The 19,512-nt window shown below is 39.1% G+C and overlaps 1 protein-coding gene across 2 annotated transcripts in view; it reads right to left on the bottom strand.

The window, feature by feature from the left end:
• itga6a (integrin, alpha 6a) overlaps positions 1 to 15,234 on the bottom strand; it is a 55,088-nt gene extending 39,854 nt beyond the window's left edge. The window contains exon 1 of one of the 2 annotated variants that reach the window (XM_079822119.1): positions 14,951 to 15,234. In XM_079822119.1, coding sequence (XP_079678245.1) covers positions 14,951 to 15,132 — 182 coding nt within the window. In that variant the 5' untranslated portion in view covers positions 15,133 to 15,234. The remainder of the gene's footprint in view (positions 1 to 14,950) is intronic. The other variant, XM_079822120.1, reaches the window with a different exon arrangement.
• Between the last annotated feature and the right edge of the window lie 4,278 nt (positions 15,235 to 19,512).

Raw genomic sequence — 19,512 nt, 5'->3', positions numbered from 1 at the left:
AATATTATACATCTCGCAAGTTATTTTGGCAAAAACGACATGCAACCTAATTCAAGGTTATTTTGGCTAGAAGTTGGTTACTCATTGCCGGACTATATCGGGTCTATGGTTAACCGAGATGAAACTATCACCGCTATGCACAAAATCAGCTGATAAGCACAACAGTCAAATAAACAGTTTAGCAGTATTGTAACATACTGCTCTGAGACATGAAATTATGGGAAATGAAGTCCTTGATGGAGTCACAGTCCGGGGTGGAGTGTCCTCTGGTGGTAATCGCAGGCACTCTCACTGGTGAATCGTGACAATTATACAAAAAACAAAGTACTGACACTATCGATTAATCTGAATCTGGTAGTCCAGAATGCTGAGAGAATTAACTTACCAAATAAATAAATATATGCAATCCAGGGTCAATGGAAAAATCATGCCTCTGGTGAAATTTCTGCAAAATTATATTACGTTGCTTTTTGCTTGTTTCATGACACTTTCAAAGTAAAATGTCCAGTGAGCTGCGTTCAGATTAATCTGAAACAGATGAATGGCAAATATAATATTCACTAAACCTAGGTTTAGTGAAAATACATGAAACATTGATTAGATTAATTATTTTATTAGCTTAATAGTATACTCTTGTTAGGCTTGCTTGTAAGTATTAGCATGGTAAAACATTACAGCAAATAGTTGGAGTTCACTTCATTTCCACAAAGATATGGCAGGTGGACAGTAAGATCTGGAAAGCTCCAGGACCACAGCTTGCTTGGGAAATTCAACACATATCTGATGAACAACACAGGGATTTACATGCCAGAGCTGGAGTTTTTCTACATGGGAAACAGGCCAGTCATTATGGTGTTGAGAGGTTTCATAAGCGTTTCATCTGTGCACCCAGTGCCCCTTAATCTACTTTCCATGGTCGAGTCCATTCAGATCAGCATGTAGGCGGACTGTGGGAACACAGGAGACCACCAGTGGCTTACGGCTGGGACACTCGACCATACAGATGAATGAAATGTTTCATTGTAATCACAAGATAATAGGCACTGTCACGCATATGCCGATTATGAACGTCCAAAACAACACATGAGGCATATTGTACAGTAAGGTTGTGGTTTAACCCACCAATATCATATAAAATATGAATGACTGAAAAATTGGCTCAAGTAGCTCACCTAATGGGGACTTCGGTCTTGTGGTCTTCGCTCATGCACGTCAACTTCTTTGTAAGTTCTTGTTTTTAAGTCATTTTAATGTAATCTAAGTTGAAATTATTTAAACATCCAAGTTGATTGTACTTAAAACTTTAAAGGGATCATGAACTGCATTGTTTTATAATGTTTCATGGGGTGCACTTATAATGTTAGTATGATTTTTACATAAAAATTGTCATAATTTAGAAATAAAAGGCATTTTTCCTACCCTGATTTAGCCTCTGGTTTGAACGCTCTGTTTGAAGGGGCGTGTCTGAGACTTCCGTGTCCCACTGCTGTGATTGGCTGCTGTGAGACTTCAGTGTAAACGCCCACTGCTGTGATTGGCTGCTGTGAGACTTCAGTGTAAACGCCCACTGCTGTGATTGGCTGCTGTGAGACTTCAGTGTAAACGCCCACTGCTGTGATTGGCTGCTGTGAGAGTTCAGTGTAAACGGTTACTACTGTGATTGGCTGCTGTGAGACTTCAGTGTAAACGGTTACTACTGTGATTGGCTGCTGTGAGAGTTCAGTGTAAACGGTTACTACTGTGATTGGCTGCTGTGAGACTTCAGTGTAAATGCCCACTGCTGTGATTGGCTGACATCTTTGCATATGAAATAAGTTTCACATGTGGAACTCTCTCAAAAACTTTTCTCACGTTTTTACTATTACATCTCTCAAAGTTAAATGTAAATAAGAGATCCATTATTATTACGGGAGTTTTGGCGAGAGTCACTGATAAACTGGCGCTGTTTGGCAGTTCCAGCGATCCAGTTGAGCGTTTAGTCACTGATTTGTTTTACTGACACATATATAAAGGACATCTGACTGTATATGAATGATTACATATCAGAAATCACTGGTCTCAGATTGTTGAGGCAATACTGTTGAGGTCATATCATAAAAGTCTGTTTGCAAAGTCTGCGCCGAAATTGCGAACAAAAAATCCAGTGAAATATACTGAATACAAATAGCCTAAATAATGCTCAACTGAGACATTCACATTGTTGAAAATAAATAACCACCTTCCAAGCATTAGGATCCTTTGGAAGGTAATGCTATTTTAATGGAGTGATTCTGAATCTTCTCTCCTCATCATCTCACTAACACGCCAGTGGGCGGGGCCAAAGTTGCAATGATGAAGTAGGCGTTGATTTTCTTCTGCAGAGGCGGTCTTTAGTCACACTATTACGTCATAGATAGGCACATTCCACAACGGTCGTTTGCTGGGCTTGATTACAATAAAAGCTGTTTTTGGACTAACAAAGACAAGTTTTTAGTTCTGAAAATTACAGTATTTTCTTATAGTATGATGACCTCTAGTATGCCAAAAGATTTCTCAGGTCAAAGATTCCAAGAGTTATCTTACACTCTTTGCAGAAGATTAAAATATTATGGTTTAAGAGGATTAAAAAAACTTTGTTATTCCTTCACTTTAACATGGTAAATTGTTTTTCCTTGAGATTTTGTACGATTTTGTTGTCCTTTTGTTGTGATTACACTGTGGTTGAAGGAGTTAATGAAGTCAGCATCAGTGCTGCCAAGTCCGTGGGAATTGGGCTACTTTTACACTGTTGTTTTATTCTGTGGGTTGTTCCGGGGTTCCACGCCAGGAACTCAGTTTTTATCGGGGGCCCCCGGAACGCGATTGGGCTAGTTTTGGCTGTCATTGAGCCTGTTTTGAATATCAATTGGACTAGTTTTGTTACGCAAACCTGGCAACCCTGGTCAGCATGCTATTGTTTTTGTCTCCTCTTAGTCTTCAGAATCACAGAAAGGATAGGGGAAACTGGCCTTGGGGTCATTATTGGACAGAGCGACTAATGACTGAGACAAATCATTAAACATGAATGTGGAGAATGTGGCCAGTCAACCTAACATTTCCAACCAATACAAGGGAGGACAAAAGATCTCATTAGAGAAATGATGGGAAAACAGCATTTTACTTAAAAAGACAAAGAATGTTGCCCTGTCTTATTTTCGAGCATGAACGGCAATTCGTTGTTCTGAGACAGATTTGAGTTTGATTAGTCTAAACATGGCGCAGTAAGGGTCTGACTGAGCAGAAGTCCCTTACAAACAATGGGCATTAAAACATAGCTTTCTAGAAGTTGTATCTATGATTATCTTTACTCAATCAACTAAACAAAATTTATGTGTATAGAAAAGGTAAATACTAATTCTAAATCAGAATTGTCAATTCATGCAGATGTTATACACTAAAATGTAATATAATGCACAAAACATAAGCATTCTTTTCCCTTTTTTATTTTCAGATGTTATTTGACAAATTTGAGTACACATTGCTCTAGCAGTTATAATTAAAAAGTAAATTGAACAGTGGGCAGTGTGTGTGCGTGTGTGTGCGCGCGTGTGTGTGTGTGTGTGTGTGTGTGTGTGTGTGTTTAGCTGTGTCCTCACTGTCGTAGCAGCTGGCTGCAATCTGTCACTTACACACTGTAAAATTTCTTCATCTCTGCTAGAATTTTTTTTTTGCCACTAAACTATTTAATAATTTGGAATAAACATGACTCCAGTGTAACGATGGACATTTTGACTGAATTCTTACATCACAATATGAATAATTATACATCATAGTAATGTTATTTATCACAAAATAGTTTTGTTTTTGCTGGAAATTCAACCCCAATTCTTATATATTAGATACTTAACCATATAGTAATGTTAATTTGTCAATAATATAGTGATTTAAATACCTGAAATATTGCAGGATGCTGCAGTCTACTCCTACTAATTCTACCAGTACAGTAATACTACTGTCACAGTGTAAATATAATCATCCTGTCCTGCACCCAAGTCCAGTGATTCAGCTAATATCTGTTTCAGATTGCTGCCTCATCGATCAATGGGGAAAATGCCCAGACTCAGCTGTTTCTGCCCGTCCCTTTAGTCATGCAGAAGTTTCCATCTTTCCATTTGAAAATATACCACAGCCATAACCTTTCGCTAATTCTCAAAGTGTAACACAGTCCAAAAGCATCCGTGCCAAAGCTGCAGCAGCTGCGACGTGTCCCAAACTCTGCTCAGCAGACAGTTCATAATCATGAGCTGTGCAACTGTTTTAGAAGTTTATCTCTGTTCAGAATGACTCTGCAGTGCAATCACTCCAGTTGTCTGAGATGATCTACACTGACAAAGCTTGATTGTCCCAGACAAAGTCTTGTGTTGGGAATTGCACTGTGGTGTGATGTGTGTGTTAGGGTGCGATGGGTGTGTTGGGTTAAATTGGAATGCAATGCGTTTGCTTTGAGTTGTGTGTTATGTTGGGTTATGCTGGAGTGTAATGATGGTGTGTTGTATAATGTCGGGGTATTGTTACTGTGTTTGAGGTGTGATGTGTTTGTTTTGAGTAGGGATGTGTCACAATACTCAATTAACTGGCTGGGTGTCCAAAACCCAACTAGATGAATGGGGAAAGATATTTTAGATTTTTCATCAAAAAATTGTTTTAAAGACAGTTATTTACATCGTTTGCCTTAGCCATTCAGAAATATCCATTCAAATCCATTAAAACTCACAGAATTTACGTATTGAAAAGTTTTTTTCCTGTGAAAAAAAATTTCTTCATGGCTTAAAATAGCTTGAATGTAACTCTTTCTTCATTTACTATACACAGATACATAAATATGCAAATGATCCCCGCCTCCACTCACTCACACCAGCTCAGAGACCCACTCTGTCAGTAAACGGTGCACAAAGATATCGCTCTTTACAACGTCGGACACATAACGGCATGGGCATCAATAGGCCCTTTTTAGGGGGCTTCAGCCCCTAAAATTCTGTCAAGCCCCCCCTAAAAAATGTGTGATTAACCTTTCAAACATATGAAACTGGCGGGAGGCTTCGGCTTCGTCCCGTTTTTTAATCTGCGTTAATCAGCGTGTTCTTCAATCCGCTGTGGCGGCGAATAGAGCGCACGTCAGAAGCAGAGGTGTGTGTGTTGATCTGAGCCTCATTGGTCTGTCACCGCTTGTCAATGCCAAAATATTAGAGAAAACCAATCAAATCAGAGTAGGCGGGCTTTATGTTCGCACAGAAGCTGCAGAGGGTGAATCTTAGCAGCAGGACTTGACGTCAATTGCGAGATATGTAGCTAAACTCAACGTTTCATATTTGACAGCTGCTTCTTTAAGTCAGAAATGTTAAACAAATGACAAAAATATTCAGCCAAATTTTTAAACTTTTGTCTAATTTCGCCATTTTGATTTGAAATAGGTAATGTCATTTATAATATAATTAACAAATAAGAAATATTTACAAAGCCGTTTCCTTCATATTAGGCGAATGATGAATGCGTACATATTGTAAATTAATAATTCCATTTGTAGCTCTCAGTAAATAAAAAAGTTAAACTTTTTTCAGCCTGTATTGGGCATAAGATTAGTAATGAATGTGTGCATATTGTGATACATTTAGTTACATAGCTTTCCTGTTAGCCTTCGAAAATGATTCATAAAACATTTAAATATCAGTTAAACATATGTTTACTTTCTTCACTGACAAAAATGGAAAAACTTTATCAGTCATATCTGCCCACTGACATGGTTTTCAAGCTATTGTTATCTAACTTTTTGGCGTTCAGAACATCTTAAAATGCACATATGTAGATCATAGAAATAAAAATTTTCTCGAGGGGCCATGCCCCCGAAACGAAATAATAAACAGCCAATATCCTAATATGCATACTAATAAGCTACTAGTTAATAGTGAGAATTGGACCCTAAACTAAAGTCTTACCAAAGTTTTTTTTCATACCCTCACTGGGGGCTAAGCCCCCCTAAAATGAAAATCCAAGAATCGCCCCTGCATAACGGTAATTAATATGATTAGCCAAACAGCTAATACTGTTTTGCTAATGTTTCACAAACCATGTTCCCGTTCTCCATCTCAGTCTGCCTTGTAACAATCAGTATCCTTAGAAAAACTTTGGTCAGTGGAGAAAGGCACATAGTTCACCATAACATCATAAAATACATCATATACATAAATCACCCGTTATATTGCTAAATGTACTTGATATTTCATATTAAAAGAAAAATATAGCAGGATAACCTGGGGCACGTTCAAAGCTCAAACCGGTGCGCAACGTTTTGCTACGGTTTCCGGTTGAACGTCATGTTTCCTGGAAACGGTGTGTAACGGTGTGCAACGGGTTTGAGATGCGTTTTTTCTCGTTAGGTGGGTGTGTCAAATATGTCAGTCCAATCAGCAGCAACATGTATATAAACAAACCACGCGGTATTAAAGAGACAGCTCACACAATGGGTCCAAGTAATGTTTACAAATGTGTCCGCTGCAGCTCGGTATACACAACAATTGAAGATATTAGAAGACATGATTGTCGTAAGAGTTTTATATATATATATATATATATATATATATATATATATATATATATATATATATATATATATATATATATATATATATATATATATATATATATATATATATATATATATATACATACATAAGGCAAGTTTATTTATATACCAAATTTCATATATGGTAATTGCTTGACATAAAGTGAGAAATACAAGCTATTAAAAAAGTAAGAACTAGAAATAAAATGATTTAAATTAGAATTGATTACGAGGAGATAAAAAAGTTAAATAAATGTGATTGTGGTGTTGTCATTTATTCTGAATGGCAAGGGAAGTGATTGCATGTATTTTGCAGTATTAGGCTAAACACGTATTTATATCGATTTCATCAGGCTCCGAAAATTCCTCGAAAAGAACACAAAGAATGGCCTTCTCGGCTGCCATAGTTACAACTCTTGTGTCAACAGAAAAGGGTGTTCAACGCAGCACCGTTTCCGTTTAAAAAACGTTTTGCAACGTTTTGTAGGGGCTGAACGCAGCCCAGGCTTCTCTTGAGACTCCGCCCACTGCTTCAGTGAATAGTTAATGATATGCTAATGCCTGCCCACATGATGACGTGATTGGTAACAATGCAGTTTGTGATGTCAGAAACACTGGTGATTTCAAACAGTTTTAAGGAGAAAATACCCAGCAGTGTTGTTGACTTATGAACATGGTTTGTCTTTAAGCATAGTAAAAACACCACATAGACATATAAACAACATTGAAAACATGATATTCACCATAGGGGATTTTTAAGATTTCCAAACATCCATTTTCTGCCATTAATTGTAAAGATCTAGTCCAGCACCAGATGGTATGATCCACACAGAGATCTAATGTCACCATCGTCAAGTTCAGGGCTCCAGACTAACTTTTTTCACTAGGAGCACAGTGGCCCCCAACTGAAAATTTTAGGGGCACAACCAGAAATTTTAGGGGCGCACACCGTAAATCAACATGCTAACCAAATCTACTAATTTCCACTGTATTACTAATAGGGATCTGTATCGTTAAGGTTTTAATGGTATTACTACTCTTACCGATACTGCTTATCGATCCGGTACTTTAACAGTATTCTTACCGGTTCTTTTTTATTATACTTTTTTTTTTTTTTTTTTTATAAAAAAAAAAACATAATTAAGAACATAATTAACATGGCTTTATAATCTGAAAAGTAAAATATCTATAGCAAAAGAAACCGCAAAGTTTGAACAAAATATAAAACATCTATTTGTAAATGGACCAGTGTGCAGGCATTCGGAAGGTCTGCTAACATTAATATTACAGTAAAGAACAAACCTGCAAAGAAATCTAATACAGTAATGAAATGTAAAATAACACTGCATAGTTTTCACTGTATAAATTGATAGATTAATGCTTATAAAAGCTAAAGTTATTAATTCAAGAGATGTGAATATTTTCTATTTGCCTTTTGTTCGATTCGAATTAATGGCTCAATCGTCAGCAGGTTTATTAGACGCTGCCCCTTTAAGACCGATTGAATGTATAACTAATATCATATTCTCCTATTTCTCCAAACTATTTATGCCCATTTAAGATATAAACTGTTAAAATAACTACTCTCCAATCCGGTCATTTTGACACCGGCTATTTGTTGTTTATTTGATGGTTTAGACGCGCACACGAAGCCTAAAATATTAAGTGCAAGTCGGTCCATTTCGCAGCACACACACATAAGCCGCCTTGAAGTTGGAAACAGCGTCTCTTGCGCGGATTATTGTGCATTTAATAGCTCTTTATTATCAAACACATTCCACAGTTTAGCAACAGTAGAGACTGCAGTTTACAACAATCACTGAATCTGACGTTTAGTTTAGGTTTAACAAGAAATGACAGCGCAAGGCTGTGAAGGGAAGGATGTCGCGCTCGACTGAACACGGCTATAGGAATAGTTTTACCTCATTCCATCTTTTTATAATTCTTGGAAGCCAAAATCGAAAATAAAATTAGATTAATATCACAGCACATCCCTAAAGTTTAAGCAGACTAAACTTTTGTTTAGTTCTTGGCCATCGTCACTCATTAAAGCTGACTGTGGTGTTGTGTTCGCGTAGCTCCACGTGACATAGCTCGTTCGCTTTCTCTCTCTTCTGGATTGCGAAATGCATCACGGACAAATGGTTTAATATTCTCTCATATAGAAACGGCTGGCAAAGATAGAATTTGCCAGACATAACGTCTATCAATTATAATTAGTAAGTGTATTTTCTTAATTTCTCCAGTACCGACAGCAGGCAAATTTACAGGTCGCACATGTGCGACTGGATGTAAAATTCAGTTGCACACTCTCAAATTTTAGTCGCAAAATGCGACCATTTGGTCGCACTCTGGAGCCCTGAAGTTAGTCAGGGATTACATGAAGAGACAGAAGAAACTCAGACAGGCTAATGGCTCGTTTCCACCGAGCGGTGCGGTACGGTTCAGCACAGTACAGTACAGAACGATTCGGGACCAACAGTACCCTTATGATAGGCGTGGTGTAATGATCAACGTCATTTTCACGCAAAGAAAGCGACACAGTAAACAACAATGAACGGCAGATCTTGCTCTTGCTTCTCGGCATGTGGTCAAAAGAAGACACGCTTTGTCTGAACCAAGGCTGCACGGAAAAACAGCCAAAAAAGCACATTCTCTGTCAACCAATCAACGTTCTGTAGTGAGTCTAGCTCCACCCTTTAGTACATTTACATTTATGCATTTAGCAGACGCTTTTATCCAAAGCGGTTGGTCATGAAGAATCGAGTAAGCGCAACAAGTGCCTGAAATACTGAGACCGTGTACATTGCTCAGTGTAGCACAGGCTAGAATAGGGAGGGAAAAAAGGAGGAGAAAGAGGAAAGAATTTTATTTTTAATTTTTTATGTGGTTAAGTAGTCACGGAAGAGCTGAGTTTTTAGTTGACTTTTGAATGTTGTCAATGATTCTGCGTTTCGGATGGCGTTGGGAAGATCGTTCCACCAGCTGGGAACGTTGAATGAAAATGTTCTGGAAAGGGATTTTTTGCCTCTGTGATGGTACCACAAGCCGTCGCTCCTTGGCTGAACGAAGGCTTCTGGTGGGGGTGTGGATTTGTAGAATCGAGTCAAAGTATGCAGGAGCTGAGCGCGTGGTGGCTCTGTAGGCAAGCGTCAGCGCCTTAAACTTGACGCGAGTGGAAGCCAGTGCAGGGAGATGAAGAGTGGTGTGACGTGGGTCCTTTTGGGCTCGTTGAAGACAAGACGTGCTGCTGCATTCTGGATCATTCGAAGTGTTTGGATCGCACAAGAGGGGAGTCCAGCCAGAAGCGCATCGAGTAAATGTTTTGACATTTGGGTATAAAGTGTTTTAATTCTACAATATATGGTGTAAAAACGTCTGAGTGCTGCCCTCTTAAGGTTGAATGGTGGCTACTGCAGTTGAATTTTCCTATTGGACATTGTTAGGCGTCATGTGTGTTGGCTCTTCCAACGGCTCACTACCCACGCCCCTGGCACAAGCTCACCATGCCCTAATCAATAGTACCGAACTGCTGTGCTAGGTACCCCAACGGAAGGGTGCCAAAAAAGTGGTAAGGTTCGAAATTAGGGTACCATTCACAACTTCTGACAATGGAAACGGCAAAAATTGCGTACCGTACTGAACTGTACTGAACATCTTAAAGGGTAACTCAACCCCTGATCAGAGCCTAACTCCACCCACTGGCAATATTTGAAAAATGCTGGAAAAGTGGGCAGAGCCCAGTGGATACAGAAGGGTGTACCGAGGGCGGGGCTGAGCGGGGGGCGGACACCTGAGACCCGCAGGAACGGATTGATTAGGGCGTGGTGAGCTCGTGCCAGGGGCGTGGGTAGTGAGCCGTTGGAAGCATAGATATCCATAATAAAGGCTAGATGTCTCGTCCATGCTGCTGGCCAATGGAGGTCAACGTCCGCACCTGGCGGCCATCTTGTCAAAAGCAGCTCGCTCACTTCTAACATTGTTTTAATGGTGCTTGCACTTTTTAAATAACCATAACTTGCTCAATTTTCTACCGATTTTCAAACTGTTTGGTTTGTTATAAACGTCAGAGATGTAGTTATGACACTGCATACTTATGACATTTTTTTCATAATTTGTTCAAGCATCCATAATTATAGCCATGTTAATAACGTTTGTAAGAAACCAAACCATTTGTAAATCCGTCAAGATTTCAGTGAGATAAGAGTATTTTGTGTTCATGCAGATCATCAGGTACCACAGAGCCCTGCCTGTGACAAGATGGCCGCCGGTGATGATGTTAGAGACTCCGCCGTAAGACATCTAGCCTTTATTATGGATATCTATGGTTGGAAGAGCCAACATACGTAACGCCAAACAACGTCCAATAGGAAAATCCAACTGCAGTAGCCACCATTCAACCTTAAGAGGGCAGCACTCAGACGTTTTTAAACCATATATTGTAGAATTAAAACACTTTATACCCAAATGTCAAAACATTTACTCAAATCAATGAACAGCACTAATAAAGCCCCAGTATTACAAATCATAAAAAAAACCTCTTTAAGCTGCTTGGAGAAAAATACTTGAAAAACTTTTCTTGTCAGATAGAGCACACATTTACCACTAACTAGACAAGTGCAACTGATCTGTGATCAAACACATGTGGAGAAATCCTGACGGACAAGACTGGATCTCTTTTATTAAAGCCTATGAGAAGAATATTACCATCAAAATTCAAACGTGTTTGCAAGTTCAGTTTACATATTCCTAGATACTCATCTCCTATTCTCGAACAGACTGCAGAGATGCACTTGTCGGCCTCATGCGTACCAACCTACATCCCTTCAAATACATTGTTAGCAACAGACGTGTTTGTATTATGCAAAAATGGAGTTTCAGTTTCAGACACAAATAAAAAGCAGGCCTTATAAATAACCCTGGAGAGTGTTAACCATATTAACACACTGTCTACTGTTTTAAAAGCCACAAAAATCTCTCTAGGGCTTAATATATACCCACACCTGAGGAGACCGACACAAACACACAACTAGGAGCCAGCATTCTCACAGAAAGAAAAGAAAAGGGGCCTCTAGCGATCTATCTCTCATGTTACATGAGCACAGATGGCCTGGTGTACATATTCCCTGATTTCTCCTGTTCCCGTGTAAGCAAACGCCAACCTGTTCATCGACCACTCTGGATACTCACAGCATCGGTTTTGTTTTTCTGTGCGATCTCCGTCTGATGGAGGAGTCGATGAGAAGTCACAGGAAACTGTATGAATGACAGGAAGGAAGACCTTTTGTGCGGCATTAAAGAGAAGCTACTAAAGTCTAAGTGTATGGCATCTGCTAGGAGCTCCAGAGATACGGGTGCACAATGTTTGTGCACAACACAACCACATAGAGCGATGTTCTTTAACCGTGCAAAGGCTGATCATGCTCTGTCCAACATCCTGTTATTAAAGAAGTGTAACTTTTAACACATTTCTTCAAGACAATCAGTCAGAGGGGAAGCACTTTACATGCATGAAAACTGCTTCACCTCTGACTGAGTGAAAGGCAGTCATGCAGCACAAACAGGCTTTCAACAGCAGAGCCCACTGCAGTCTTACCACCCGAGTCGAGCTCCTTTCACACACTTATGATAATGTTGGACAGAGCATTGAGAAGCACAACTCAAATTGTGGGTACATGTAATTAAAATGATAAAAAATGTTCCAATGCGTTCTCATATTAAACATGGGATTATCATGATGACTGAAGCAATAAGACAGATCCTCATCAGGCTCTCTGTAATATATTCCCTCATTTCCTGTCCTTGGTAAACTCCTCTGTGTACCTAACCTTAACCCCACAGAACTGATCCTCTTTTCGGGGTAAACAGAGAAAATACCTGCTGAAGAATTCCAAGCAGCCAAAACGCTGATCAAAACAGACAAATCTACGTTTGGAAACTCTCAGCCCAAGTCAAATGTAACCCCGCAATTTATCTAACAACAACCATATCGAGAAAAGCTTTTGAGTTGCTTTGGTACAGCATTAGATCTGCACAAATATATATATATTTTGCATATTAAAAAAAGAAGATTACAACCCCCCGTTCACTGCCATTATAAAGCTTGGATTTTGCCAGGACATGTTTTAATATAACTCAGATTGTATTCGTCTGAAAGAAGAATGTCGTATACACCTGGATGGCTTGAGGGTGAGTAAATCATGGGCTAATTTTAATTTTCGGGTGAACTAGCCCTTTAACCAGAGATCATATTATAAAAGGGCTCTGGTAAACACGCACTGCATGTGTGTGCAAGGTATTTTTGAATCTGAAAACAGTCGCATTCAAGCGTTTACATGCTTAGCTTTGTCTTATTGACCAGATTATTTCAGGTCTACACCACCCCGTTCAATCCGATCGAGATTTCATTCAGATCGAGCTCAATTGGGTTGACTGAGGTGTTTATATAAAGGCTTTCAATCTGATTGATCCATCAATCGGATTACTAACTGATTATTTGGGTGCATGCATTGATAAAAAGATCTAATTCATGCACATCGATACACCTGTGAAAACACTCTCAATCACACATAATAGTGATTTGAGAAGAGCATTGTACGAAGTGTATCAGATACCACTTCCACCCTGGAAATGACCTGCATGAGCCATTGTGCTGATAGCAGCAGCCTGGCAAACACCCAGAGATTGAGCACCAGCACATACATTATTCAGCAAACCCAACAAGAATCAACTAAATCCACATTAGAAAGGGAATAAATATGAAAAGGCCTAAAGACATACACATCAACAGAAAGACAACAGACAGACAAGCCTGTTCACAGGTGCAAGACATTTTCATGCCACCATAGATGCTGTAAACAGGTGTCTTCCGCCACACACACAAGAAAACTCACACTTGTTCACTTGACACAACTGTTTAAACACGCTGTCATACAAACAAACACACACACACACAAATCCATGTGTGTTCCCCTCACACTCAGACTCTAAGTAAATCATTCAGCCTTTTTGTTAATCGCAAACTCTTTTCAGTCATGCAGAGAACTGACCTCAGCAAAGCAACACAATTTCTTTCCATCTTACCTCTAGAATGAATTAACAACTGGACTGGTTGTTTTTTGATGTTAAACGGATTTGAGAAAACATAACTATTTTATGATCTGAATTTGTGCAATTGTGGTAAAAAAAAAAAGTAAGGATGAAAGACCACACCTAACCTAACTTTGCCAAAATATAAAATAGTTGCCATGAGGGTGTGTCGGCTTGTCCTTACATTTCAAACTAGTCCAAAAACAGCCCAGTTAGTGTCCCATCATGACAGATGTTTTACAGCCTTAGACCATAGCATCCCATCTTTAATTGTACCAGGCAGAGTACAGATCTGAGAGAAAGCTTTATTTCACAGTGTACTTGTTACACGCTACATGTAGTTATACTGTAATAACTATAAATGACGCATAATTACATGCAACTAACCCTAAACCAACCCCTATCCCTGTAGTAAGTACAAGTAGTTAATTAGTCAGTACTTAAACGTGTAATTACACCGTAACACGGACACCTTAAAATAAAGGGTAACCGGACACAGAGAGAAGCAAAAGTGACCAACCTGACTCGAAAATTAAGCAAAGTTAAAAGACTATTAAATGCATGTTATAAAAGACTTCCAGCACATAGGAAGGATATCAGAACAGATTTCATTCAAGGCTGTGGTTTAGACAAAACAGCATCAATTTTTTAAATAAGGCTGCTTTAGAGATAACAGAAACCAGTGTGATGATCTGAATAACCTAATAATATAATATGGTTATTATTATTGTTTAAACAAAGCATCAAGGAACTTTCAAATCTCCAAAATGAGCACATAATCAACTTAAAGAACCATACAAGTCCAAAAAATCATTCCTTAGCCTATAGTAATTGGGGTCTTTGCTGAATAAAGTGCTGAAAGAGCCACTGAAGAACATTTACTTTAAAGAGTGGACTTTGTGGCATTGCTCTTTGAATTCTTTCAGTGTGAAAAGCCATTGTCCGCTGGTGACTTGTCGCATCACGTTGGGCATTGTTAACTTGTCTGTAAGTAAAGCACCAGCCTCTTCAAGCGCATGCCTTCCCCCACACGACGTTCACTGGACTAATCACCCCTCGGACATACACCTAACACTTCACCATTCAGAAAGAGATGTTGATTTCTTTATGAACTATTAGACAAATACATGCATCTGTTCGTGTTTTAATAGAGAAAAATGAAGTAAAACCACTGTTTAAAAATGAACCGGCACAGGTGCGGGATGAACGGAAGATGAAGCGCACATCTAATCAGACGCACGATCTCGAATAATCGCACCGATCTGAAGAACTGGTTCTACTCACATTCTTTTATCAGAGGGCTGGAGCTGCCGGTGCAGGGCGAGGGAGAACCCGAAGAGGCTGCCCGGATGACCATTCTTCCTGAGGACGTTTTGCGTGTCCAGGTTAAACGCACTTGTAGAAGTCCATATGAGCAACGAAAAAATGCACAGGTTCAGAGAGAGCCCCTCCTCAAAGAGCTCCATTACCTGTGATTAATGTGGTTGTATGAATATAGCCCTTGTTTGCAGTAGTTCCCGCTGCACTGAGAGGACAGAATCTGTAATCCGCACTGCACTGCGCTCAATAAGAGAGAGAGAGAGAGAGAGAGAGAGCGAGAGAGAGAGAGAGAGAGAGAGAGAGAGGGACCCATCGCCCCTCCTCTGTCCCCTCAGCGCCCTATACGTTACCATTGAGCGATGGACGCGTCTCACCCGGTCTCACCCCATCCACGGAGCTGTATTTTATGAACACTATTATGTCCAGGGCTTTAAAAAGGGTTCCAAAAGGTTGTCCCCCCCCCCCCCCCCCCACCCATTTAACATTTTCGTTATATTGGAGTACTTTTAAGCCAGTGTGTTCAAAATGTGACTACACGCGTCTGCTATTAAATGACATGGCTATTATCTTTGCAACACAAAAAGAAAATGCACGGTTTAGTCTCAAACACGAGGAGTGAAATGTTATAATTCACCCCATGGTGGGTTAGTTGTAACATACCCTGGGGTGAGATGTAACATTATGATATCCACCGGGGTGATATGTAACATAATGAAATAAGGATTATGACAAAAAAAAAAAAAAAAAAAAGGATTTTGAAAGCTTTTTATTCAACACTGATTTTTCAATATAACTGATGTGTCACGCTCATTTTCAGTGTGTTGGTCACTCTCAGTCTTAGTAATTGACCATAGAAAATGGAACTGGAACAATATGTTATTCTTATTCCTCAGTGAATACACTCTTTCCACACTCTAAAAAATGCTGCATGGGTTAAAAATAATCCAAGGTGGGTTGAAAATGGACTAACCCAGCAATTGGGTTGTTTTAACCCAGCGGTTGGGTTAAATGTTTGCTTAAAACAACCCAATCGCTGGGTTAAAACGGTTAGTCCATTTTCAATTTAACTTTGATGAGTTTAACTAAGCAGAAATTCCCATAACACAACTAAACAAAGCAAAAAAAAGTTACTTTCTTACCTCAAAATTGTTTTTCCCACTCTAAGATCTGCTGTGTCTGCCACATGGCTCTACTGTATCACGTGTGGAATGAAGACTAAACAGACCATGTGTGAAGTGAATCAGGTGCTTTGTAACTAGTTCCTGATTGGAGAAATCAGAAGTGTTACAACCATCCCCGGTCTCCCCTAGAAGAACCGTTTTGGGTTCTTCATGGAACCATCAATGCCAACTTTTATTTTTATGAATAGCGGGGCTAAAGGTGGTGACCGAGGGGGGAAAGTTAAAGGATTGGTTCACTTTCAAATGAAAATGACCCCATGATTTACTCATGATTTACTCATCCTATGTGTATATGACATTCTTCTTTCTGATGAACACAATCGAAGTTATATTAAAGGTCCCAGCGTGTATTTTTTAAAATTGTTTTATAATGTTTCCTGAGGTCTACTTTTATTGTTAGTATGATTTTTACATCACAAAATGTCATAATTTAGAAATAAAAGGCATTTTTTCTATTCTGATATTAGCCCTCTGGCTTGAATGCTCTGTTTGAAGGGGCGTGTCTGCTGTGAGACTTCAGTTTAAACGCCCACTGCTGTGATTGGCTGACATCTTTGCATTTGAAATGAGTATTAGATTATGTGGCGTAGGGGTCGTGGTTTAGCGAGATCTGCAAACACAGCCAGAGCCCAGAGAGAGACGGACTGGACACTCGTGGACCAGAGAGACGGAGCTGGAGAAAGATAGCTGAGAAAGTTTTATTGTACCGAGTTGTTGAGAGGCTGTGAGCGCAAGTTTATTTTGTTTGTATCTGAGAGTTCTGAATAAACACGAGTCCCAGTCACACGACCCTGTCTTCTTCCTCCTTATTCTACGAACTTTGTAACATGTGGAACCCCTCTCGAATACTTTTACTACGTTTTTTTTACTATTACAGCCGTCGAGAGATGAACGAATTGTGAAAGTGTTGATTATAGCATTATTTTTAGATCTTTTCCCATCACATAAAAGGCTGCAGTGATGAGCATTGAGTCGACAGACAGTCTGTTGATCGCGTGAATGCAGTGATCTCGTCATTGCAGCGCGTTTTCTCTCACTTAATCCTTGACCACAACTAACAGCAAACACAACATCGATATGAATACAGTAAGAGCTTTGTTATGCAGCATAACAGCGTCATTCATTATAACGGCAGTTTGGGAAAGTGTGCAGATACACTCACGACGTGTGATTGACAGCTCCGAACATTATAAAGAGAGTGTTCTTTGATCGCTTTGATCATTTAAATAACAGATTTTTTTCGTGCTACTAAGAGAAACAATGTGAAGTTGATGGTTTAGTCACTGGCTTGATTCACTGATGCATTAATAGTATTAAACGATTTAGAAAGAAAGTCTGTGTGAACTTGAATAATTAGCTACACATCAGAAATCACTGATCACAGATCAGGCATTAATGAACACTGTTACTCACTGTTTGTGGCGGTGCTGTCGAATCCATATGAAGTGTGTTTGTAAAGTCTGTGCTGACATTGCAAAACGGAATCCATTTTCTCCAAATTCTCTGGGCGGGCAAAGCAGAGGAAGGGGAGGTAACCGTTCGCCTTATGACGACATACTGGGAAGATTCCAGATCGGCTCGTCTGAGCTCTTATTTTCTCAAAGGCAGAGAAAGACAGCCAGAACTCAGTTTACACCTATCGAAATTTCTAGCCACTGGGGGACAATATACAGGCTATGGGAACTCATAGTAATGTTAAAAACCTCATAAAAATGCCATGGGACCTTTAATACATTTCGGGGTCCATTGAGTTTGAAGCTCAAAATCCATCCATCATAAAAGTACTCCACACGGCTCCCGGTACTTTTAAATAAAGGCCTTCTGAAGCGAAGTGATGCATTTGTGTAAGAAAAATATCCATATTTAAAAATCCCATTCAACTTATGAAGAAAGTGTAACACCTCTCGCAGTCCAAAACACTTACGCTACGTCTGACGTCATACGTCACATCAGTCATATGCAGTGTTGGGTGTAACTAGTTACTAAGTAGGCTAATTGGTAAAATACTTTTCCCTTGAAAAAGTAAAGTAAGGGATTACTCTTTTTTTTCTGTAATTTAATTACAGTTACTTCTGATGTAATTGAACTAAATACTGTGTATAGACTGTAGAACAATTATATAAAATGGAATTAACGTCAACATTTAAAGTCTAACTTGCATAAAATGCATGTTTTTATACATCCTTATCACATTTGTAATACTTTGGTCAGTTAATAAGAATAATGTAGTTTTATATTATTTATTTTATTAATGAAATTTGTACAGTAATCTAATTACACTATTGAAGATTTTATTTTTTAACTAGTAATTCATTACTTTTTTAGAGTAACTTACCCAACACTCATACGCTGCTTTTTTGTAAGTTCGGAAGCTAGATATTTTACTTTATAATGCGTTAAATATGGACAATTTTTCTTACACAAACCATCACTTTATTAACCAAGGCCTTTATTAACCCCCGGAGCCGTGTGGAGTACGTTTATGAAGGATGCACTTTTTTGAGCTTCAAACTCGTGGGCACCGTCACTGCCATTATAAAGCTTGGAAGCGTCAGGATATTTATTAATATAACTCAGATTGTATTCATCAGAAAGAAGAAAGTCATATACAGATGGCTTGAGGGTAATTTTCATTTTAAAGTAAACTAATCCTTTATTATTCATAAGCAAAATGTGTGCACTTAGGTCATACATTCTGGGATTTTATTTAGATTATTTAGTAGCCTTTGGCATAATGTTCTCTAATCCCCATGCATGAACATTTGTCTTGATCTACAATGAAATCTGTTAGGACGGGATTGAACACCCCTGGAGTAGCTGTGTAGTAATGTCTGGCCACAGATCAAACAGCTGGTTTTTGTGATGTAAAAAGATGAAACAACAATAAATCATATCAGAACTTCTGCATGCTTAATGTAAAAATTACAACCCTTGTAATGCCACTGAGTCAGAAATGGCTTGTCAGAAAATGACATGGCAGAGTCAGAAATGGCTTATGTCTTGCCACCCAGCCCCATATCCCAGACACGTGGAGAATACAGGAGATAGCTGTCACATGTAGAGAGCAATAGTAGGGGAGCCAATTCTGAAAAGGGCTTCTGTTAAGACTTTTGCGGACATGTTTTGGTACAAGCTGTCACCCTATTTTGTTTAGTTAGAAGACACCCATAGATAAGGTATTATAGTGGTTGTCAAGCTGAACAAGCAATTTCAGGAAATTTTTACCATTGCTTTTTACAACCAGTGCTTGAAAAAGCTGCAACTCTTAAAGGGATAGTTCACCCAAAACGTTACCCTTTTAGCGCAAGTCGACTCGTGCACCGCTGACTGCCGGAAGCTAGTTAT

This window comes from Gobio gobio (assembly GCF_949357685.1).
Source record: "Gobio gobio genome assembly, chromosome: 7".
Taxonomy (NCBI): Eukaryota; Metazoa; Chordata; class Actinopteri; order Cypriniformes; family Gobionidae; genus Gobio; species Gobio gobio.
This window is presented reverse-complemented; position numbering and strand designations above follow the sequence as displayed.